Here is a 24,282-nt window from a genome sequence, read left to right as displayed (position 1 = left end):
GTACCTGAGAATGATCTCTGCCTCCAGAGAACGATCAAAAGAAAAAGCACTTGCTCTCTACTGTTATTCTCAAATTATAAGATGAAAGATAGGCATTGAGTATGGCAGTTCTGAAAGTGGCACTGTGCAGTGGACTCATGCACATGTCACTATCTTTTAATTTATCAAACTTTTCAGTCAACTTAAGGTTTCGTCCACCTTTCATATTTGCTCTCAACAGAGCTAAAGTCACAGGGATTACATTCATTAGTCTCTTAATAGCTTAGACTTTCAGACTTCCAGCTCCAGAAAAAACACACTGAGTGCTGACTACAGGGAAAAGCCAAAGAGATAAGGGAAAAAAAAACCCTGAACTCATAAGGAAATGGAGGAAAGCCACTGTGCGATGAGATAAAAGGAGGGATAAAGATGTGTGGGAATAAAGAAAAAAACATCAACATGCCAAGGGAAAAATTGCAACCTGCATAACTTACAGCCAATGGTCTTAATGCACATACTGAGTTTGATCAGCTTTCAGATTCAAACAATCCACTCAGATAGCCAAGGAGACACTTCCATCAGGTAAGTGTGCTGACCTCAACACTGTTAGCCCACGGCAATGCAGTGTGTGTTTTCAGACAGACTAGAGCTCTCTGCGTGGGGACCCTGTATCCTAAAGAGCAAGCACATGAATTATGGAAAATTTGCTACAGAAAAAGCTTCAAAAGAAGCATAGTGAGACAGGAGATTATGTTTGTTTTTTTTCTGCAACGAGGATCTGCAAACTGTGACGTGGGCCCAAGAAGGCTTGCAGCAGTATGGATGGTGGAGAAGACAGAATGGTGGGCAAAAAGGTTGCTGAGAGTTTTAAGGCCACAATGAAAAGCAGGGAGAGCAGGAAGAAAAGCTCCAGGTCCAACTGTACTGCTGGGGGAGAGACATCTTCCAGAAGGGTGAGGTATTAAGAAAACAGAATAGCTCATAACTTCCATGAGTTTCCAGAAATCCTCACGCTTATCCATCAACATACACCTCAAATCTCATCAGTTCAGAGCTGCCTGGGTTGAGCTTTTACACGCTCCTCTGTCTCCACACGCTCACTGACAGACCAGCACAGCTTTCAGATAAGCAGTGCCCAATTACAGAGCTTCCTCTGGTCTTGTCTAAATTTTCTTAGCGTTGCTGAGATTAGCTAAGTGTTCATAATAGAAGAGTCTAACTACAGTTTTGGCCCTTTAAATTCTCGCCTTCTCTTGCCGGCAGAAGACATTTGCGGAATAATAATGAATTTCCTTGGTCTGGGGTTTTTTGTTTTTATTAAAAGCTATTCTTTCTAGCAGGAAATGAAAAAGAACAACCAGATTGGTAGAACATGGGAGAATAGGGAAAACGTTTGTAAAGGTTCATAGTAATACTGCTTAGCATTTATTTCAAGGATGTGCAACAAACCAAAGAAAAGCAGAAGTTCTAAGTAACACTCTGGTTTCTCTGCAGACTCAGGTACTGTTCCCAGCCCTGGTTGCTGCAGCTCACAAAAGGCAGGGTCTGTGCAGGAGAGCTGCCCATAGGACACACCACACCACTCTGTGCATGAGATTCCTTCCTGCCTTCTTGCTCCGAGTCAGACTGATGATTCCCTCAAGCCAAACTTCAGGGTATACCCAAGCCCTGAATTGTCTTCCTGCACCCAAGTTCTTCAGCTGCTCTACCTAAACAATCTTTTCTTGTGCCTCTGTTTGTATCTCATGCTGACATACGTAGTCTCTTTGATTTCTTATTGAAGTGGTTTCTGGTCTCCCAATGCCTTTAGTACTGTTGTACTGAGGTTTGGAAACCACTGATCACGAACACGCTAGAAACTTCACCAGGAATGTGCTCAGTTGCATTCACCAGCTCTTCAGTCCTGAAAAGTAGTATTTAAGCTGAACTCCAAGAGAATTTTTCAAAAAGCTACATTGAATTCAATTCATGACACACCATTAAGAATTATTTCACAAATGAAGCAGCTTAATATGATTTAAAGGATGCAGAACTTTCCCATAGGGGGAGAGAAGCAAATCCTCCGTGAGATGAGTACCAACACAGTTGGTACTGAGGCTTACGGAACTTTGATGTTAATGAATGTGGATGGGTTGTAGAGATGGGAGAAAAGCAGCCTTTATCAGTTTTCCCAGTACCAAGCTGATAGCCATTGTAAAACTGCTTTTTAATACAGCTGTGCAGCTTTTGCTCGTAAGCCACAGGTTTCCATCACATGATCAGGTGAAAATGTGCTTAACAAGGACATGAATATGCTCCTTTGTTCATAACAAACTTATCACAAGACAGACAAAGCTCAAATTATCACAAGAGGGCAAATGTTTAGCCAGCAACTCGTCAAAGCATTCCAGCCATCTCGCTGTCGGACAGTCCAAAAGAGAAAAAAGAATAATCTGGTTGGATACCACCTTCTACGAATAAGTCAGACCGCTTTTTTGTAATTCTACATCTGGAGTCTGTTTGTTTGGGGCATAAAGAAAAGAGAAAAGATATTTGGGGACGCTTAAATTGCTTCACTTCCTGTTGTGAATGACTGCGAGTGATTTTGTTGTAAAAAAGAAAACGATTGTTTCCCATGCTCCCTGGGAAAAGGGCAAAACATAACCTGCTGAATGTGCAGCAAGAAAGACTTTAGCTCAACAGTAAGAAAATACTGGTAATGATAATGAAGATAAGCCCAGGAATAAGAAGATTGTGGAGTCCCTATGGCTAGATCAAAGTGAAAGCCTGCTAAGCACTGACCCAGGAGGGTGAAGGCAGGCACACTTCACGCTGTTCCAGGTCCGGGTAGCACAAGGCTCATACAGTGTGGATGTGCTTGTCACTACTTGCACGGAAGGGCAGTCATTTACACCCACGTTGGCACAGCTGACCCTGCAGGCTCTGGCACCCCGTGGATCAATGGGGTGGCAGTGCCTGGCACTGGGCCTTGCCTTTCAAGCACAGCTTACAGTGAAGCAGCATCTCACATGAGCGATGGAAAATGTCAGCCCTCTCTACTCTAGCCCTCATCCTCTCTAGTTTCACACACTTTAAAACAGTTGCTTTAAAATACTCTGTCTTCAAAGTACAGTAAATTAAGCTCCACATAAAGTCCATTCAGCTTTTTGTTTAATTTGATAAAAGCTCATCAGACCATTCAAGTTCCCTTCTGGTCAATACTGCCTCAAGAAATCTGCAATTCAGCTACCTGTGGTTTTTCCAATATTTCTGTAAAACATTACTGACAGAATCTATTTGCCTGCATGCACCGGGTCTTTGCTGAACACTTTTCAGGGCTACTCAAAGTGCCCTTTATACTATTGTGATCATTTCTGCCTCTCAAAGTCTTCACCTTGTGTGAGTTTTCCTTCCTCTCACTCTACCTCCTGTGACGGCAGTCAGTTTTACATGGCATTTCTCCTGTGTTTAACCTGCTGACACATCGTGCCCTCTTCCATTTTCCACTTATTTGTAATACAAAGGGTTGGGTCTCAGTAATGACGGCTTAGTTGTTGACTTGTTGGCTAGAAGGTTTAGCTCCAGGCTAGACAAGGTGACTAACAAGCCAGATGCTTTCACATCTACTGGTGTAGCCCTTTGCATTAGAGCCGATCCCAAAGCACTCTACAAACAGTATACTGGGTCCCCACTCACCATCAAGACCTACTTGCCGCTAACTGCGCCAGCAACACTACATAAAAGCTAGTTAAGAGGTGAAAAAGAGAGCAACTTCTCCAAGTGAAATTACAGGGAAATGAAGGGGGTAGAGCATATTACTCTGTGGAGAAATTGGCCAGAGGACTGAACAGCACACCTTTTTAATGGCCAGGAGTGGGGCAGGCTCCTTGTTTGAGGAAGGATGGCCAGCAAGGAGGCTGCTGCTCAGGTCCCCGGGACTGGTGATGCCGAATCAGCTGGGGAAGCACGAGGAGCCCACCGGCAGGGATGTGCACCTCCCTCTGCAGGCCTGTCATCTATGTCTTAATAAGAAAAGGCAATGTCTAGCTTTGACAGAATCCCAACACAGCAGCAGCAACAGCAAAATAGACGGAAGATTTCATTCTAATAGTTCTTTGATGTTTGTTATTCTAAATAAGCCATAACACTCTAGGGAAAAAAAATAATCCAGTGAAATCGACCATTTCAAGAAATACACCACAAGATCAGCCCTCCTCATCCACCTTCCTTCTCATCCAGTATTAACCTTGCCAGCAAGAAACCAGTTTCAAAGATTTTAAGATCTCCTGCTATATAACGAGAAATTAGGACATTCAGCAGAAGAGAAAAAAAGATCTTTTTATCCAGTGATCATGTGAAGCTGAATAGTATTCTGTACAAATACAGCCTTCATAATAAAAAGACTAAATCTAATCCATTTCTTTAACAGTAACCCAAAGTTTTAGGAACAACTGAGCAGTCCATCAAAGAGGACCTTAATTAATTAATGAGAAGGCTCTGTCTTGAGCACTTAAATCCCTCAAGACAGAGGAAAGAAAACACAGGACAAAGTAGCGATACTATTGATTATGCATAATTGGTATAATTAATTTGTAATTAGTTCATTAAAATATATAGACATTGGAATTATGCTTGTACATTTCTGGGAATATCCTGCAAGTCACTTGGGATATGCTTATCATTTATTTGATAGATGAGACATTATTAGAAAGACAGCCCATTAAAAATTCATACACTAGAGTAATAATTTCTCGATCTCAGCATTCAGTTTTCTAAGTACTCGGACGCCTATTCCACCTCACTAAGAGTTTTTATTAATACTGTTTTCTCAGAGCATGACATGGGAACTGCAGCATTTTAGACAACTCAAGCACAATGCCCAAGTGCAGTTTTGAGAAAACAAAATGGCTAAAACTAGAAATGACGTACCGTGAGAACATTCAACAACACCTCTCACTCCATAGTCAAAATTAAGATGGAAAGGTAAAAAGCCTTGTGCTCCTGAGTACTAAACATTAATGGAAAGCAGTAGGAAGATACTTTCACAGCACCATGATCAGCCTGGTCTCTCATTAGCATTCTTTCATTTCTGCAGCACATCTGGCATTGCTCACTGTCATAACAGACCCCAACGCAAACACATCCGTATGAGCAGGATTTCAGGGCTCCTTAGATACTGCAGATAGTAGTTACCATTCTCTCACAAGAAGCAACTGAAGTGGGTCAGGATACATCGGTATTTCAATAGGATTTCTAAGATGTTATCATAACTTGGTGTGGGCAGAAAGCAAGACGGAATAGCAGCACATCACAGTTTTTATCCTGTTTTGCTACTTTAAACATTCCTACCAATCTTTCTGAAGCCCTACGGCTGTTTCTGAAGGTCCATTTCAACCAGCAGCCACAGAAATATTTTGATCTTAAAAAATCCAGAATACAGTTACGCCACCTCCAAGTAAGGTACTTGAAACGCACATCTCCTAAAGCTTCCATAACAGAGAGTCAATCTGAGTGTAATTCCCAGCACCAAGAGAGCCTTCTGTTCACTCACCTCTCAAGAAGTCTTGCCTTTGTACCCTGCCTCCAGCAACACTAACAGCAGCCTACAAAGCTTGGTCCGTTCCTGACACGACTCACTGAGGCACACAAAGCTAAGCCACGTGAACACCCATCTTGGCTTTGCTTGTTTTGAGTAATCTGTTGGTTGTTTTTAAATGAATAGCGGACATAAGTGCAAGCAGCGTATTTGCCACAAGGCTTGAATCTCTTCTTGCACAACGAAGTACGCGTCTCAAAAATGTTGTTGTTTAAAAAGGGTAATTGTTAAAAGAAATGTCGAAAACAGATTTTGATCTCCAGATCCTTTAAACCACAATTAAAACCTCCACTGTAATTTTGTGCTACACAGCAACCTCACTTTGGCATTTCTGGACAGTCTCCCAGTAACTACATGAATTTTTGCCCCCTCCAATCTAGCATGGACAATTATTTGTTTTCTTTGCCCTGCACACAAGAGTACGATGGATGTATTTACATAAGTGCACGCAGTCTCAGACATCTCTATATAAAAATTAATCTGCAGATGATGAAAAGAGTAAAAGATCTAAGAGGCAAATCCCAAACAAAAGAGCATACTTTATACATAAATATCTTGAAATTATAAAGATCTGAGATTAAGTGGTTTACCACTCATTTAGAATTGATTAGAATGCATTTAAATTTAGCTGAAAGTATCACAACATTGCTCATGTATTTGCATCTGTGAATAAGTAAATAAAAAGCCTGTTATTAAAGCCTTCATTAATTCTGATTATATGAGAACTTAAAAGCAAATCTGTGTATTACTGCTCTGTAAAGACTCCAAGCAACTCTATAGTAAAGCTGGCACTGTAACACAACATGTGTCAGTGAAAATGACTAACAGGATCTATTTTCAGTAATCTTAAATCACACTGGTAAAATATAGAATTAATGGTTTTGCATAATGCTTCAGATTTTTTTTTTAATTCATTCCCAGTGCATGTTGTATTGTATCAAAAATATAATTGAATTTTATAACACTTGACATTTATTCGCAGCAGTTGAATACATTTTATTAAACTACAACATTTAGGCAGCATTCAGATGTGATGTGTATATTATTATGAGGAGTGATCCAACTATTTCATTCTCTTCTAAGTATGATGGCTAGTTAAAAATATGTCACTTTGACTAGAAAAATTAAGAACATGTCATTCTGACTTTGGATTTTGAGTTTCCATAAAGCAGTATTTTGGAAAGAAGGATTAATGAACCTCAGTTCATTAATTTTTCCCCAATTAAAGTTCACAATTTTTCCCCAATTAAAGATTTCTATGTTAATTTCTAAAGAGTTTCATCGTTAGATAGATGACCTACTCCAAAACGTTTCTTGGAGAAATCAGTTTTAAGCTATAAATGGCTCCTGAACGTCAGTGTACAATTTCAATAGTTTTGCTTTTATGGCTTGATTCAATGCCTGAAATGGTGAATCTTTACAGGACTTGTGTGTGACCACAAACTGCAGGCTATATGAACAAAATGATTTAAGGCAATGAGGGGGGGAAAGAAAAAGACTCATTAAATATGGTACATGGAAAATGACATTGCAATACCTGAGGAAGTTTTCTTGCACTCTCATAGCTGAGAAGTCATTCTTAGTTAAAATAAAACAAAAACAATCTTCCCCCAGCATTTAGCTGTGAAACTTGGAGTTGTGAGGTAGAGTTTGATTAAAGACTTTGCACTTTATCACATCCAATAATCAGAGTGGTTTAGAACAAGCTCTACACTATACTTTAAAGAGTTGACCTAAAAATAAATTACTTTTCCCTACACGGTTTCTAGGCCCAAGTGCCAAGTCGATTACCCAGTAATCTACATCACAAAATATTTTAAGGCAACATATAAAAAAAAAAAAATTGAAGGACTTTTAATATTTAGTGGCATGGAAAAGTGTACCTGGTAGTCTAAAATGCTGAATCCTAAACCATTTTTGTCTTTCTCCAATTCAATAATTTTCACCTCAGGAGACCATAACGCTAATTCCCCTTCTTCTTCAGGATTAATGTCTTCCTCAGGTTTCACCTAAAAAATAAGATCTCTAGTTCAAGTTCCGTGCTTTTCAGTTATTTACAAGTACTACTAATTCAATATTTCATTATCACTAATGGCTCATACATGCCCTAAAATATGAATTTTTATTGAATTAGAACTTGATTGAACACTATCAGTACCGCTTCAGACATCGGTACCTTCCCCATCTTGATGCCTTGGATACTCCCCTGCAACTACACAATGTTCTGAGCACTGGGGCCCAACCTGGCTTACAAAATTAGTATTTTGTAAGCCTGTATTAGTCAAATTAGTTGTAGCAATATTACTAACCTGTTACATGTTGATGAACTTCAGCTGTCCCATTAGATGCATAAAGGAAAAATAAATACCTTAGCATAAAAGATTTAACCAATCACAATCACATACTGGAAAGACCAGATGTTAGCTATGAGCTGGCACTTGTGGCGTTTAATATGCAGACAAAAAAAAAGTTCTTTAATTGTAACTATGCAAGTCATATCTGCTTTGAAAAAAACAGTTTCTGACTTTTATACCTCAGCACAAAAACTGTGAAAGCAGCACAAGCAAGGACAACTTCCAAATACATTCATCGTTAGATAAACACATCTTCCAAAAAGGCATCTTTTTTTATTTTAAATTTATAATACGTTTTAATCTAGCTGCTAATTTTACCAGTTAAATCTTTACAAACTATCAAAACATGATGTCACAAGAAAAACGTTATGATTGCAACTTCACACCGATTTAACTTTATTTCTCCGTACAAATATGCTTACTGCACAGAGCACATCCACGAGACAAAAGGAAGGATTTCTTCTTCCACACACACTTTTGTCTTAATTTCTCAAAAGAACGTAGAAATATTCTGAGATTACTCCTTTTCATTAGAGACCTCTTTTCATCCACTATTGTCTTATGGCAAAGCCGTGCAACCAACAGTATGCACGTAAAAAGAATTCAGTAAGGCACAACATCAAAAACACACTGGAACAAGTCCTTTATGCAATGGAAAGGTCCTTTTATGAAAAAGGTTTGATATTGTGCACCCTACTCTTCCATGAAATGTTTATATTTCATTTTTAGCTCTCCTCCCAGAAATCCTACCTTACAGGAAATTAGATCAGAAAAGATGAGAAATCAAGGTGTAAATACTTGTTATAAATAGGAACAACCATTACAAGTGTCAAGCTTTAGTTTAAGACTTTAAAGTATCTGCAGTGGAAAGAAACATTAAGTTGAATATTTTTCCAGTTCTATAAAAAAAAACGTACTCAGAACATGGAAGTAATCAGCTAATGGTGGCAAGGATGTGATTTAGTATAATTCAAAGCTCTCACTCACCTATTAAGTGTAAGAATGATGAATAGGATGTACATAGTCAGCATGCTAGCTTAGTGATTTACCTACCTACCTTGTATTTATAGTACAATGAAGTTTCTCACTTTCAACCTGTATAAACTGCAGTAAAAGTAATACTGATGCAAACATGAGCTATCTCTCATTGAAATGCCAGCAATCCCTTACAAGCCCAAAGTGAATGGCAAAGGCAACTTCAGATGACAACTAGAAAGAAAACTGGGTTTTAACAGCTTCAAATATATTTTAGGAAATCTCGTTTAAGACTGAAAAGTCTGGACCAAACAAAAAACAAAAAGAAAGCAAACATACACTGTAGAAAGTTAAATTACTTTCTCAGAAACATGTGCTTGTTTCATTATACCCAAATGAACGACAGGAGAAGTCTACCTTCTGTTCTGGAGATGGAACTCTCACAGTGGGTTCATCCACGAGAGACTCACTGCCATCATCAAAAAGTCGCCGACAGCAAACCATTGTAAATGGAGGTGGCACTTCTTTTAGAAAAGTGATTGCCTCACGGCGTGATTTTCCATACAGCTGAACTCCATTTACCTACACAGAAGAGAGAACAACACATCCACACAAAGTTATTTAAAAGGATATCAACGAGATTTGGAGCTGGTCCAAAGAAGGGCAACAAGGCTGGTGAAGGGCTTGGAGAATATGCCCTACGAAGAGAGACTAGAGGAACTGGGGCTGTTTAGTCTGGGGAAGAGGAGGCTGAGGGGAGACCTCATTGCTCTCTTCAAATACCTGAAAGGTGATTGCAGTGAGAGCGGGGCTGGTCTCTTCTCACTGGTGGCAGGAGACAGGACAAGGGGAAATGGCCTCAAGTTGCACCAGGGGAGGTTTAGATCAGGTTGGAGATCAGGAAAAACTTCTTTATAGAAAGGGTTGTTAAGCACTGGAACAGGCTCCCCAGGGAGGTGGTTGAGTCACCATCCCTGAATGTGTTTAAAAACCGTTTGGATGTGGTGCTCAGGGACATGATTTAGCAGTGGGTTGTTAGGGTAGTATGGTTAGGTTGCAGTTGGACATGATGATCTTTAAGGTCTTTTCCAACCTGAGCAATTCTATGATTCTACGATTACCTTCATTAATTTTTGTGTACCTGTCTTTACCCAGTTGCATGTAAAGATCTAACTTTACCCAGGGATTCAAGCAAAGCTTGCACTGTTTTATTAACAAGTGCTCCTTAAGTATACATACATACATAACTATAAATGTTAAACTTGATCTTGTGATTACTGCTATGTCACATCTCTGCTCTCTTCAGCTTCCTACAGTTCATTTTCTGCTCACTACTTTTCCTAGTACAAACCTTTCTAGAAATTACTTCATTCTCATTTGCTTCTTTGTGAGGAATTGACTTTTTTTTTTTTAAGCATTAGGCTTATTTATTTGAATTGAAAAAGAAAAGTTCGGTTTTCCAAAACGTTTAAGAAAACGCAGATTTTGAGCTCTAATCAAAAACTTCAAGTCAAAAGGAGCACATCTGTCAGTTGTTTAAACTGTATAAAAATGGTTGAAACTGATACAGATCCTACGCAAAACATGCAAGAATGTTTATATAGTAGAAGACAAACCAATTACAGTAAGCAATTCATCAGAAAACCCTGACAAAAGCCTAAGCTTACAATCCCCTACGCTTTAATGCTCCTGAGTCACAAAAGAAGACTATAAGGCCACCGTTAATGAATATTTTAAGCCATAGACTTCTAAAAAATAAAGTTGCTTTAAAAATGGGACACTACAGTTACGTTTCCTCAGAAAAACAAAAATACAGGGATGGATCCTCTTTTATATTCTTCTGTAATATGCTGTATCATGAGGCTACACCTAACTTGCCCCATAGCGATACCACTAAATATGGGGTACGCAAACTGGCGGTGGGTGTTGTAGGTGCCAACATAAAGACTTACACCGACAAGCGCTGCAGCCCCAGAAGAGAAGGTTTATCTCAATTAGCACTATGGATTCAGTATCAACGCTGCCTTTGTCTCAGGGCTTTCTTTCAGGCCACCTCAAGTCTGCTCTCATGACCAAATGCCCCAGCATGGCTGGATTTCAGCCAATCCAAATCTACCCCACAGCACGGACCAAACTGAAGTGGGAACAACTGAAGATTCTTTTCAAAACTTCCAGATTGCACCGCTAAAGTAGGTGAGCCCACTTTTGATCCTCGAAAATAAAGCATGTAAATCTGTACCTGGGTGCTTGAGGCCAAGCCTACCCACGTACTTCACATATTTCCCTGTGCTTTAGATGGACCCAGTTTTGGGTAAGATCACACAGCAGCCTCACGTTACACACCATTTTCAATCAGATTTTATTTTCTCCGTCTTTTGTTTGCACACTTTACAGTGTAAACATAGTTTATACTGCTGAGAATCAGACTTCCTCTCCTACTGAAGAACAGCTAAGGAGAAAATTCAGAGTGCTAAAGCTTGTCTCCAACATGGTAAGATGAACTGCCATGCTTTTTTTCTATAAGAATTGCATCAACTGCTGAGCTATCAGGCTAATCCATTAGTTAATTATTTAAGCAGAAGTATCTACGCGTAAGGATTTTTTAATGCATTGAGACTGGCAGTGTGGTGGAAAGTTACCAGCATTTCTCAGCACATTGTGATTGATGGGGAAGAGCTACTGCTCACTCCCAAACAGACTTGGGGACTCCCATTTCTGCTTTTGCAGCTGCCAGAAATCGGCCTCTAGACACGCAAGGTGCCAAGCACCCCCTTTGGTTACCACAACCCTCTAGTTAGTCGTGCTACCAAGCAGGAGTCCCTGAAATTTCTCTCACAAAACTAGAAGGACACAAGGAAGCAATTTACTCCTAAAAAAGAACACAATGAAATCAGCTAAAATTAAAGAAAAAAAGAAAATACCATGTTTTCTATCATAATTCAAACACATCATTAAAAATAATCAGCAGTCAACCTCGCTATATATTAAAGAAAATTCCTGTACTGATTGCATTTTAATCCCCCTTGTATCAGGCCCAGGTAGAGCTGCTTGTTTGGGAAATGGGGCTGTCACATTTTCCATTGCAAACCCCTACTTAAAGGGATTTATAACTTGGCTGCAAAAACATACTCTGGCCTAAACCTGGCATATATAACTTTAGCCCTGGAGCACATTTTGATTTTGTTAGTTTTTTTTTTTTCCAGCTTCAGAAAAGAAAAAGAAAATATATGCTCGCTAGGTCTGGACATATCTGTGTACTTAACTGTAAATACACAGTAATAAGTAAAATTGATAAAAAATAAATATACAATTAAAATTTCCTAAATTACTCTGCAGCACTCTGTAGTACATTGCTTTTACCATACAACTTTTTTGTTTAGAGGCCAAGAAATTTAAATGACACTTTCAGCATTCCATTAATCTCTTCCTTCAGGAATCGAGATTTCCTCCATTAAGTGATAACTGAAAGGGATGTTTTAGGTCTCAGTGATATCAGTATGAATTTTTGATCAACATCAAAGGGTGAACAACAAGTAAAGGCAATAGAGCAGTACAGCTAACAAATTAATCTTTCAGAAGGCTTAACTCCATTCCCATTGATGTCAAGTAAATGTTCTTTGCATCCACTAAAAAAATTCAAAATATTTCATAAACAGTGTTCAACAGGAAATTAATAACTACTTATTTGCAAGCTGAGATATTGATAGATACACACGAAATAGGTATTATTTTAATATGATTAAATGTATATTTTTCCTGAGATGATAGATCTGGTCTTATTCTGATAACTTCAAAGCTATTTCAATACCTCTCTATACATATTTAAACAAACTGATGTACTATCTCCTACACACTAATGTCTTTCAAGACTCAACAAGCAAATTAAAATGCTTAACAGGAATTTCTGAGACTGTTGTAAATTTTTTCAGGAGTGACAAATATTAAGAAAAATTACCCACCATGTAGAGTACAAAAGCTAATGCCAATTTGCTCAAAAAACTGAAGGACCACAGATACATCCATATTCAACACAAATATTATCCCAGCCCTTGTGGCTCTTGATAAACATGTTAAACACTTCAGAAAAAAAGCATGAAGTCATTAAGAGGTCACAAAGAGGTGCATAAGGGAGGAATGAAATGGTAAAGAAAAAATGAGACTTCCAAAGCATTGCTCTGCTTTCACAATCAATTCTTCAATATTACACACAGCAACCAAACTAAAACTTAATGTGAGCATTTTAGAAAAGGTTTAAAGAATGTACTAGGTTTGTTTGTTTGTTTTACCTCTAGAAGTTCATCCTCCAGTTGCAGAAGACCAAGTGTTGCAGCAGGACCATCTGAAGCAATTGATGATATGTAATGATGTCCATCAAATGTGTCGAGCTCAACTCCTAATCTCAAAGTATGGATGGGTAATAGCTGCCAAAAGATGAGACTATATGTATCTGCATCTACCATAATAAGAACACATTTAAGACTCAACAACTCAGATTAAACTAAACACACAGTGAAATTATTACATCTCAACTGACATCACCTATGTTACAGCACAAGTATCCGGAATTTCTCTTTACAAACCATTTACACAATTAAAAACAACCCATGAATCCTTTGCACCGTACTCTTAAATAATGCTACCATTTGAAAAAAATGCAAGGAAGAGAAGCACCACCTCAAGTAAGTCTGTCCTACCCGAACAGTGAGTTTTGAAAAAGCTGACAGAAATTCCATCATCACCATTTTATGCTGAGTCAGTAACAACCCACCACAGGATCAGCCTGTCTTGATCCTTGAGGATCTACACTACTTTCAGAGGAGGCAAAATATCCATGGTGTCCTCTGTAAATACCTAACCTTATTTCTGCAAGGTAAATTCATTGATTTTGTGTTAGCCTTTTCTCACGGGATCCCTTTTATTCTACTTTTCTTTTCCCCCTCCAGAAAGCCTGTGATTGTTATTGTCTTTGTGCTAGTGCATGCACTATCCAGTCAAGACAGCAGGAATCACAGCAGTGCAGGGAGAGGACGTGAAGGCGATCAGCAGCATCTGCTCCTTCAGTTTGGCAATTTTCTGGCTTTCTATTAAGTTGAAACACTGACTCTCAACCTGGTTTCCCAGTTTATTCTGGATATTTAAAGTAAAAAGGAGTAATCCATTGATCTTCACCATTTCCTCACAACCATGCCTTATTCTGACTTTATGGTCCTTCTTTACCAAGACATCCCCACAAGCATGTAAATGCATCACTTCCAAAAAATTTGTTTTGCCAGTATTAGCATACATACCTTGAAAGTCTATCAGAAGTTTCAGAAGAAAGAAATTCTAACATTCTAACTAAAAGGACACTTTGTCCCAAGCAAGGCTGGACCATTAAACTGAACCCCTGCACAGGATTATGACACTGTTTAACAGAGTTTCAACCCCTTCTTCATTCTGTAGTACCTTTCAACAACTATTCTACAACTGAATTTCAATGCAATTAAGTACCCAATAATTTGAGGCAAAATTTCACCTTGGTTTTTGATGTTGTTGTTGTTGTTGTCATTTTCTTAAAGGAACATTTGACCATTGTACTAAAAAAGCTTTGGACCAGTCCAGAAAATATGCAGGCCATAGGCAGCCTCTTTTTGAAAGAAGCCTGAAAACTGGAATCCCTCCAAGTTTCTGAAATAAACAAACGTGGAATTTTTCCCTTCATATACCATGAAGGAAATAATCATGCAAGTCATACCTTTGAGTACTTCTGGAGTTCCGAGTCATCTGTAATGGGCATATCCACGTTCACAACCTAAAAAATTATACAGCGTAACTACTTTCAGTACCAGGACAGCATCATATTGATGCAAAATAATTTTAAACGAGTGTTGGAAAATCTCTCAGATGCCCAACATTTACATTTTGCAACGTTGTGATTATGCACTATTAGCAGACTCAAATATCATCCTATTCCTGAAGCCTGAGTGACAATTTTAGTCAAGTCCAGTAATCCCCTACAAGCACAAAATGCCATTATGTTTGACACAAATACCCAGACCAACTTGCCAATCAGAACTGAAAAGTGCCATGGCCTAAATTATTACTTCAGGCTACAGTAGAGCTACCTAACATATAGACTAAATCACCATCTTTTACAGCATGTTTCTAACATGGCTTGAAATGCATGAGTTTAATTAACAAATGTGAACGCAAAATGAATCGTATACAAGAGGTACAAGAAATTCCTTCAGTCTGTCTTTAGGGTTTTTTTTTTTTTTTAATTTGAATACAATAACTGAAATATTTTCCACCAATTTTCTTGCGAAGTTCTTCCTTAACAGAATTCATTTGTAGCCATAGAAGGTTATTTATTCAAATTTTAATTGTAATCAGGTGAAATTTGTAGTGATTTATGGTCCAAGATCGAAGCCTGGGGGCTCTGACATTGAGATTTTGGGGAAGCCTGCTCTATTTGTTAGATTGGAAACACATATAGCCACGTAACTGTTTTCCTTCAGGCTCCCTTGGAAATTTCTAGTTTAACAAAGTATCTACAAAGCAACCTTAGGTCTTGGCTTTCTCTTTCAGCTTAATTTTAAATAAGGCTTCCAGAGTCTTGTCTTCCAGTACCTAGGGCATTTTTCCCAACAGACAGAATCCGTTTCATGTCCACTCAGTTGTAACTAAATGAATCTACGACTGATAACTCCTCAGCCTGACTGTTCACAGCTAGGTACTTGGCAACAAACACCACATGGCCATAAATCCCTATACAGGCTCCCAGGGTCTCTTTCCTTTCAACAGGATCTCAGTTTTGTTCCTTAAGTTGCCACCACAAAGGACTGGAAACACAGAAGCCAGGAGTGACACTAAATCCTCTCTTCAAACAACAATTTCCTCTGAAGAGAAATACTTTGGAGAAGTCCAACTTGCAATCACCTTCAGGGCGAGTTTCAGGGGAGCTGAGTGTAGGGGCAAGGACAGTGTGAAACAGGGAGTGAGCGATCAGGCTGACATCAAGCTAAACACTGTTACTTAACACAGCCACACAGACCAGATGACAAAAACTGGAAGAAACAAAAACTGGCTTTCAAAACAGGGTGCCGCAACAGCTTCCTTCTATTTTTCAAAGAACCAACTCTTAACATCTTAACCACTAGTAACAGTAAATGGCCTCAAGCTGCACCAGGGAAGGTTTAGATTGGATATTAGGAAAAATTTCTTCACATAAATTCGAATGCGCTGCCCAGGGCAGTGGTGGAGTCACTGTCCTTGGAGATATTTAAGAGATGTGGATGCTGCACTCAGGGACACAGTGTGGTGGTGGACTTGGAGCGTTAAGTTGATGGCTGGGCTCAATCTCAAGGGTCTTTTCCAACCAAAGTGATCCTGTGATTTTCACTCCTGCCATTTTACTGGCGGCAGCTCAAGAATTAGAAACGCACAGTTTCACAAACTAAGCAGGTTTTCGTCCTCTGTGGGAAGCACGATAGTGCTAAGGAAGAAATATCAGACTCTTGAAATGTAAGGATGGGAATACCAAGCAACTGAAGTGGGCAGCTGAACAGATTTATGACACCACGTACATAATCTTATACGAACTTCAGATCTTAAAGGAGTGCTAATGGAAAGAAGCGAAGCGAGTTTCTCAAGACAATTCTTAAAGCTACTTTAAATCTTCCAGCGAGCAATTGGAATGATGGCTACTCCAAGTAGTAAAAATAAGTGTCTCTAAATCATCTGGACAAGCACTGCAAAGACAAACAGGGCATTTTGCTGGTGGTGGTGAGAATTTTTTAAGGCTTCAGAAGGAAGGTTGGCTAGAATTCCTTTTAATCTGTACTCACTGGCTAACATAGCACTGAAGAACAATACTGAATTACCATTTCAGTCAACTCCTTATGACAACTCATCAAAACAATCTTTACTCGGCAATTATTTAATCCAAGGTGAAGAAATATCTAATAGGCACTGGCACCATGAAGTTACACTACCTTGAATCACTTCCTGTTTTTCCAGTATGTTTGAAAATCATTCTTTCATCTTTCTAATAAAATCCTAAGATTCTTTGTGAAACATCAGAGTTCTATCCTGAACCTTGGTGCTCTTTTTTTCCAGTGTGCGATAAACCAAACAGATTCTAAATAAAATCATACAAATACCACATACTTTAAGTGGCTGCTATAATGCAGATTTAAAAAGACAGCCAATTTTCTTAAATCTCCGTTTCTCTCTAGTATCTGTATAACAATTTAACAATAGTATTTATATAAACAGAATTAAAGTATCAGCTATATCATTTTTGTATTTCAGCCCTGATGCTAATGGAAACAAAATTTGATGTTAGTGATCTGTTCCAAATGCTGAACTGTTCTACAAACAGCCTGTAATAAGCTCACAAAATTGTAATTTAAAAAAAAAAACATATATGAATGTATTTTATTGAAAGGTAACATACCATAACTTCATACTCAGGGCCCAGCAGATTTTTCCACTTGGACTTCAGATCACATGCTGGAGGGAATGGGACTCTTCCTAAATATGGAAGTGAGGATTAAATTTACATTTTGCATTCAGAAGTACATTGGCTTCTAAACACTTCAATAAAAATTCAGTGTAAATAAAAGATTATACGAAATAATCACACACACAAAAAAAAGAAATTGCATTAAGCTGAGTCTATCAAACAGTGCAAATCAAAAATGACTTTCTAAGGAAAACAATGCAAAATGTCAGCTAGCGCTAAAGTGTGATTTATTCAGCTGAGTGGCAGAAGAGGTGATGCTTGCATTGATGAGATGTGAGTTCTGTACCATATAGTACTGTAAATAAATCATTCTTTCAGGCTGCAAAATAAATCTCACACGACTTCATAATTTGTTGCTATAAAAATGCACGCCACTCCAAGGGACCATTATCTCCCACCAAAATGAACCCCCTTAAGAAGTAAAACACCTGACAAGATACTGCTGTTATCATGAAGCTGTGTAAGCACAATGCAGTTATACACTTTATTTATACATTTGGCAGGTACAAAGGCTTGTCGAGTTTAATTAGACCAGTAAGTAACATGAGCTTTAATATAAGCTCCAGTTCTAAACCAGTCTTCCGTGGGAACTTGCCTATCTTGACATTTATATCTTTTCAGCTTTCTTACTTATGCAACCAAGGCAGTATTACAGTCATGTAAGACAATTTGACAGAGCTAGACAGCATAAAATGACTGGCTGCCCTGCATTTGACCTCATCCAGAAGCTCAGCACACATATAAAGTTCCAAGCTGAAGCAATGTTTAACTGGTAGGAATCAAACTCTAAAGCAAATTCCATCTAGCAGCTACAACAGCAGCAAGCGGGGCCTGAATTACTGAAAACTGTTTTTTTCCCCCTGAATGACTGTAATAGTTTGTCAGATGTCTAGACAAGGCACAGACCACTTAGTATTGCTCATGTGTCACGCTGAAACTTAGAATGTAAATCACAACCTCACATGTTGCACACAAACGAGCAAGCAAAATACTTTGGGGGGGGGAGGGGGGGGTAGATTTTGAAGACACCAAGAAGCTCAGAACCTACCTACCAGGAAAAGCCAAGACTCGTGGGTTGCCTAACTGCCTTTGCTTTCAACACCTTCATAGATCACAAAGATAAACCATGTGAGCTTTGCAATAGAATCCTCATTACATCATCTTATAACTTTGAAGTTTTCCACTCATTAAAAATAAAGATATAAAGTTAATTTATACAACAAAACTGTATCTCCCCCATCACTTTCCTTCATGTCAGATAGGCAAATTCTGCCTGATCTGCACTGAGAAATTACATTGCTTAGAGCCTAGGAACTGAGATTTCACTTGGGAACATCCAGTGTGCCAACAGTCTCAAGTTGACTTAGATATTCAAGGATTCCAGCAATTCAGATGACTGTTTTCTGTCACCAAAAAGAAACTCCACCAATCATGAAAACTTGGGTGCTGTTTTTTTGTTTCTTTCTTTGTTTTTAGATACAGACCACAGTTCTCTTTGAAATAAATTGTCTTCTTTAGAGAAGAGAAGACAATTTGTCCTGCAGTTCTGGAACACGTCTTGAGACTTTTCCTTCCATTTGAATTTAATTGAAGTTTCTAGAGAGATGTCTACTTCATGAGCTGTGTTATCAAGCACAGCCTGATTGCCATCTTTTACTTCCCAACTGCAGCAAAAACAGAACACCAGTGCATCTTCCTACTCCTCCTATTTGCACAAACGTTTAGGAACAAAAATTTTACGGTTTCTTTTCTGACTATTTCCAAGCTACAGCTTGAACACACAGGACGTAAGCACCTGCAAACCCCTGTGCAGTCAGACATGGATTTTAAGGTTCACCAGGAGCAATAAATCTTAGGGTCAGGCTCGAAGTTCAGTTCAGCAGCTGTAAGCTGTGTTTAGATCGCCCAAATACAGATTTCTTTGTCACTTCCTAAACACATTACCAAAAATCTATGGGTTGTTCAGAGCAAGTGCTGATGCACGTCTCCATGTGAAGTTTCCCCCTTTCTTTCTGTTAAACACGTTTTGAAGTCTCTGCATGTAACTTCCTCAGAACTGTGGTCATGAAGGATGAGTAGGTTTGGATTAGATACATTTAATTTCAGTGGTATCACTCAATTCACTTAAATGCTCCTTTTCCCCCAAAACAGCTTTTTCTGCATGATAGTTAATAGAAGGTTTCTTTTTAGCCTCTCATCAAGCTGGACTTCTCATGACCTGAGACACGTACGACATCTTCTGGAACGTGCTTTAGAAATGAAAACACTTCCCAGGGACAGCTTTCATTAGCAATAACTTTCAACATAATTACAGTCCTGTCCTTCTGCCCACACTTCCATACAGTTTTTCCTTTCTCACTAGGCAGCATCAATTAAAAAAAAAAACACAAAAAAACCACATGTACTGTAAAAATCATCTTTTTTTTCTGTCAAAATTGCTGGCTTCTTCTGAACTGGAATCTTTTTTCTTGTAAACTCCTCTGGATGTCATGAACTCACTATACAAGGAAATGTCCCGCGCTCTAGAATATTTCACTAACACACTTCATCTTCCCTAATGTTGGATGTTTTTCTCCAGCCATCTTTAAGCTCCTGGCTACCATCATCACATCTTCAGATTCTGAGTACTGCTGCAAGGCAAAAGAAAGCAGTTCTGCCCAGCCTGCAGACTTGCAGATGTAGCTGTTAAGTTAATTGCCTTTAGTGTGCTAGCAGAAGGTTTCAGGCCTCGTGCACACTGCATCCTAAACCGTGTTGCATTTGTAATAGTACTGTTTAAGCACGTTTTAGCCTGGTCAGAATTACTATTTAATACCTCTCCAGGAAACACAGTTTAATAAGAATTTCACACAACTAGGCTTAAAAGGAAGTGATACATAATTTATAAAACATACCTTTTACATTAAACTTTTAAAAGCGTTTCCAGAGAATAGTCAGAGCCTTAAATTAGCAGTATTTACTTTAGCACCGTTATAATGAAGTGTCCATCACCATGTCCAAAATAAGCACCTATCTTTGGAATCTGGCAACTACTTCGAGGTGAAATCTTAGACATCATACTTCAGCATGAATAGAATTTGCAATTAAGTATTTCAACTTTTTAACAAAGATACACACATCTTACAGCAAAAAGCTTTCGCAGAACCCTGTAAATTAAAGTGGTTTTTCCCTACAAAAAAATCAGTTTAATCAAGAAATGATATTTGCTTATTAAAGGCCACCGACTCCTTACTCCACTTTAAAACCATGCCTCTTTCATTTTCCTGTAGGTCCAGTGAGGGCCAGCACAATCAGATGATTGATGGTATCTGAAGACACACTGTGCAAACAAGCACATTAACCTGTATTATCCAGGGTAAAGGGGACTTGTATACAAGGAAGAATGGAAAAACCCATAGTATACTAGCTCCATGATGCACCATATTTTCTGCTAGCAATCAGCAAGGGTCTAGCCAGGAGCTATGGATTGCAGGCACCAAGGTTCTTCAGACCCAGGTACATCTGCACCAGACTCCACAGTGCTCCAAGAAAGGGATCGTGAGACTGACACAACATCAGAAATGAGGGGGAGCCACTCATCTACATATAATTTGGATACAAACACCTTTTGAGACAAGAGTCTTTGGAGTATTTATGGAGAGGCAATAGATCCATATCAAAGAAATTGAGAGTGCTATGGAAAGGGCTCTTAGCAGAACAGAGATCACTAAGACAGGTCTAGATAACACATCTTGAGATGAAGAGATTGTTAACTTCAAGACAGGTAAAAGTGATTTTAGTTCCCTCACAAACTGATCCAGACATTGATGTGCTGTACATGCACAGTGCTAGGTATTAGCAGCTCAGAAAGTTCTCTTTGCATCAGGGTAGACATCTGCCACCTGTGACACAAGATAACCCAATCACAAGTAATCAGGAACAGACTACAGAGATATTGTTCACTGCAGCAGAAAAAGGGAAGACCTTACACACAGAAAGTCCAACAGGATTTAAAGCAAAAAAAAGAACTAGGTAATTGACACAGGACAGCATGTTATTCTTCTAGCCTCTGGCACAGCAAGCCTGAATCCTCCTGGCTCTTCTGCACCTAAAAATGTCCTACTGCTCCTATATACATCCTACTGCTAAGCCCTTAAATTCTTCCACCAGTGTAAATACAGATCAATATACACTTTTCACTCATACAGCTAAAATAATGATTTGATAACCTTAAACCATAGCTACTCAATCACCTCTGTTTTGGCTTCCTATTTCTGGGAACATGCAAAAGTCACAACAAAGGATGTCTGGTTGTAAGTCTTGGACAGAAAAATAAAACAGAATGGAGCAAAGGAGCTGCTAACATTTCTCTCATTTCCAGGTTGTCTTTAATACTGACAGATCTTCCACAGTCATAGCAAAATTGTTATTCATTGACAGTCATAATTTAGACTCCTCTATTGCATCTACATATTTAAGAAACTACAAGGCATAAGGATAATTTATGCTGACTTCAACACAATCTGTAGAAATTCACCCAGAAGTTCCTGTAGATAAGGCCAGAATTCCACAGAGAACTGAAGTATACCTCCTGGAAAGACAAAAACCAAAGCAATCCATGCCTTTGTGATTTGTCTCTATGCCCAACTGCCTTTACTGTTAAAAACACACGTCTAATTTCAACTCCTACCCAGCTTCCAATTCCAGTTATCAGGTTTTATAATGCCTTCGCCAGATTCTCATCTAGCGGTGCAGGTGTGCAGTCAGCATCTTCCCAGTCCATCCAGTGCGCTGAGGACAAGCAAGCCAGAGATTCAACTCTAGTTTCCAGCAGTAGTATGGGAGGAAGCACTATGCAACGATATTAGTACTGCAAGATAAATGAGTTGGGTCTGGGAACTAGCAGACAGCAATGAGAGGCTCATTGCCAAGCAGGGAATCTCACAGGAGGTCGATGTAACTTGTGCCAGGCTTCCTGCTTCTCTGGCACTCCAGGAAATATCAGTGATCAGGAGCACAATAAACAGGACAAGCAAACAGGAGGGAGGCAGTTACGTGGCAGTTGGTACATAGATGAGACAGATGCTACTCATGGAAAATGACCTACAAATGAAGATGTTACAAGACATGATTCCCCATCTCCTCTGTTGCAGCCACCTCTGGTCCTTCAGCAAGCCCTACTCAGCTACAAATTCCTGAGAATCTGCTGCAGCCCAGGTCACAGGCTGCCAGGGGCCAGATCGAGGAGCTCAGGAGGTAAGTTCTGATCAAATTTCTGCAGGGCCAGGAGACAGAGCAAATGGGCATCAGGGACAAGCAGGTATTTAGAAAAGGCTCTGCAGAGGTGGAAGCTTAAGACTCACAGGTACAAGAAGGAAGATATGACTGAAGAAAGACTGGATTACCAAGCAAAGGTGAACTCCCAAAAGGGTGGAAGCTGACTCTGACTTCTGGCAGGAGGAGGAATGCTCCATCTCCATGCTGTTCACTTAGTGATAAGGTTCAGAGCCCTGACAGCAGAGGAGGATGAACAAATTCTGTCAGAAGATTGCAGGCATGACACCTCACATCATCAGAGAAAGACCAGGGATAGAAAGAAGAACTGGTGAGCTGGTGGAATTCAGCTCTACGGAGCTCATGAGATTCATTCCATAGTCCTGAAAGGGCTGCAACATCGACATTTATAATCTACCAATATACCAGCAATCTGTGGACTGTGTTACTTTTGGCATGATGAGGTTGGGTGAAGGAGTTGATAGATCTAACAGGTAGTGCTTCACTTCAAAAGGGACTTGAATAAAAGGCATTACAGAACAAAGGCCAAAGACCACATAGGCCATGACAGCTTATCAGTATTGAAACTAGGTTAAACGCTTTTCCAAAGACCGAGAAGAAACACTGCAAGACATTCTATCCACCTGATTTATGTAGAATCTGCTTCTTTTCATTTTGAAAATTATCCTTCAGTTTTTGGTTTTCCTCATTCCTACTGTCCACACTAGTTTCAGTCCCTAAAGCTCCAGAGGATGCTAAAGCTGGAACACTTGGCTGCACTGTGAAAATAAATGGGAAAAAAAACAAATCAGACAGATCCTGCAAAGCATATGAAGCAGTAACAGCACTTCATTAGCTGCTATTTTTGTTTGTGTTTTGGCTACACAGGAGTTTGGCACTCCATTTTCCTGAAGCATTTCACCTTCTACAGCGTGCCCTTACAAAATCCAGGATCACGTGGGACCTAGTCCTAATTATTAAATTAGGTCACTGTAAATTCAGCAGAAAAATCAATTACTGAAAAAGGGAGGGGGAAAAAAAAAAAGGCTTACCGTTATCTGAACATCTTTCTGAAGAAACGGTAGAAGGTCTCCTTCTGAGTAAGGTGAGGCGTACAATCTGCCCTGTGTTACGCAATGCCTCTACCACTTCTTGGTTGGTAAAATCCTGTATATTAACTCCATCAACCTAAGCCACATCATATAGCAGCAGTCACATAAAATGTATGTTACAGCATAAGAATGTAAAGCTATGTCCACATTATTTTGTGCAGATGCTATCAGGTTATTTACCCAAGACAGCTGTATTTGCTAAACAATCTCATGAAATCAGTTACATTTCACTAATCAGATAAAATTTTCAAAATGCATTTGAAAAGGAAACGCAGCAGTAATTTCTGCTGTGTTCATGGGCCAACAACAAAACAGGAAATTACTATTCTAAGTGTGCACTGGTTTCCCCCTATGATTTTTCTTTTAATTTGCAAAGAACAATTTGAAAAGCACCATGAATGAAGCAAGGCTAGTCAAGCTAGATATCTGTTCAGTTAATAATCACTGCTAACATACTGCACACAACCCTACACACATAACTGTATGATCTACACTGAACAGCTTAATTCGTAAATCAATTCAGATGCT

General features: G+C 39.1%; 1 protein-coding gene across 11 annotated transcripts in view; it reads right to left on the bottom strand.

The window, feature by feature from the left end:
• Positions 1–24,282, bottom strand: part of PATJ (PATJ, crumbs cell polarity complex component) — a 147,142-nt gene that overhangs the window by 101,840 nt on the left and 21,020 nt on the right. For 10 of the 11 annotated variants that reach the window (XM_021405454.1, XM_021405461.1, XM_021405453.1 and 7 more), the window contains exons 11-17: positions 23,695–23,830; positions 23,287–23,421; positions 17,321–17,397; positions 14,618–14,674; positions 13,170–13,304; positions 9,301–9,465; positions 7,438–7,563 (exon numbers count right to left, since the gene is read on the bottom strand). In XM_021405454.1, coding sequence (XP_021261129.1) covers positions 7,438–7,563; positions 9,301–9,465; positions 13,170–13,304; positions 14,618–14,674; positions 17,321–17,397; positions 23,287–23,421; positions 23,695–23,830 — 831 coding nt within the window. The remainder of the gene's footprint in view (positions 1–7,437; positions 7,564–9,300; positions 9,466–13,169; positions 13,305–14,617; positions 14,675–17,320; positions 17,398–23,286; positions 23,422–23,694; positions 23,831–24,282) is intronic. The other variant, XM_021405460.1, reaches the window with a different exon arrangement.

This window comes from Numida meleagris, chromosome 7 (assembly GCF_002078875.1).
Source record: "Numida meleagris isolate 19003 breed g44 Domestic line chromosome 7, NumMel1.0, whole genome shotgun sequence".
Lineage (NCBI taxonomy): Eukaryota > Metazoa > Chordata > Aves > Galliformes > Numididae > Numida > Numida meleagris.
The sequence above is the reverse complement of the archived record's forward strand: the minus strand, read 5'-3'. Positions and strand labels throughout refer to the sequence as shown.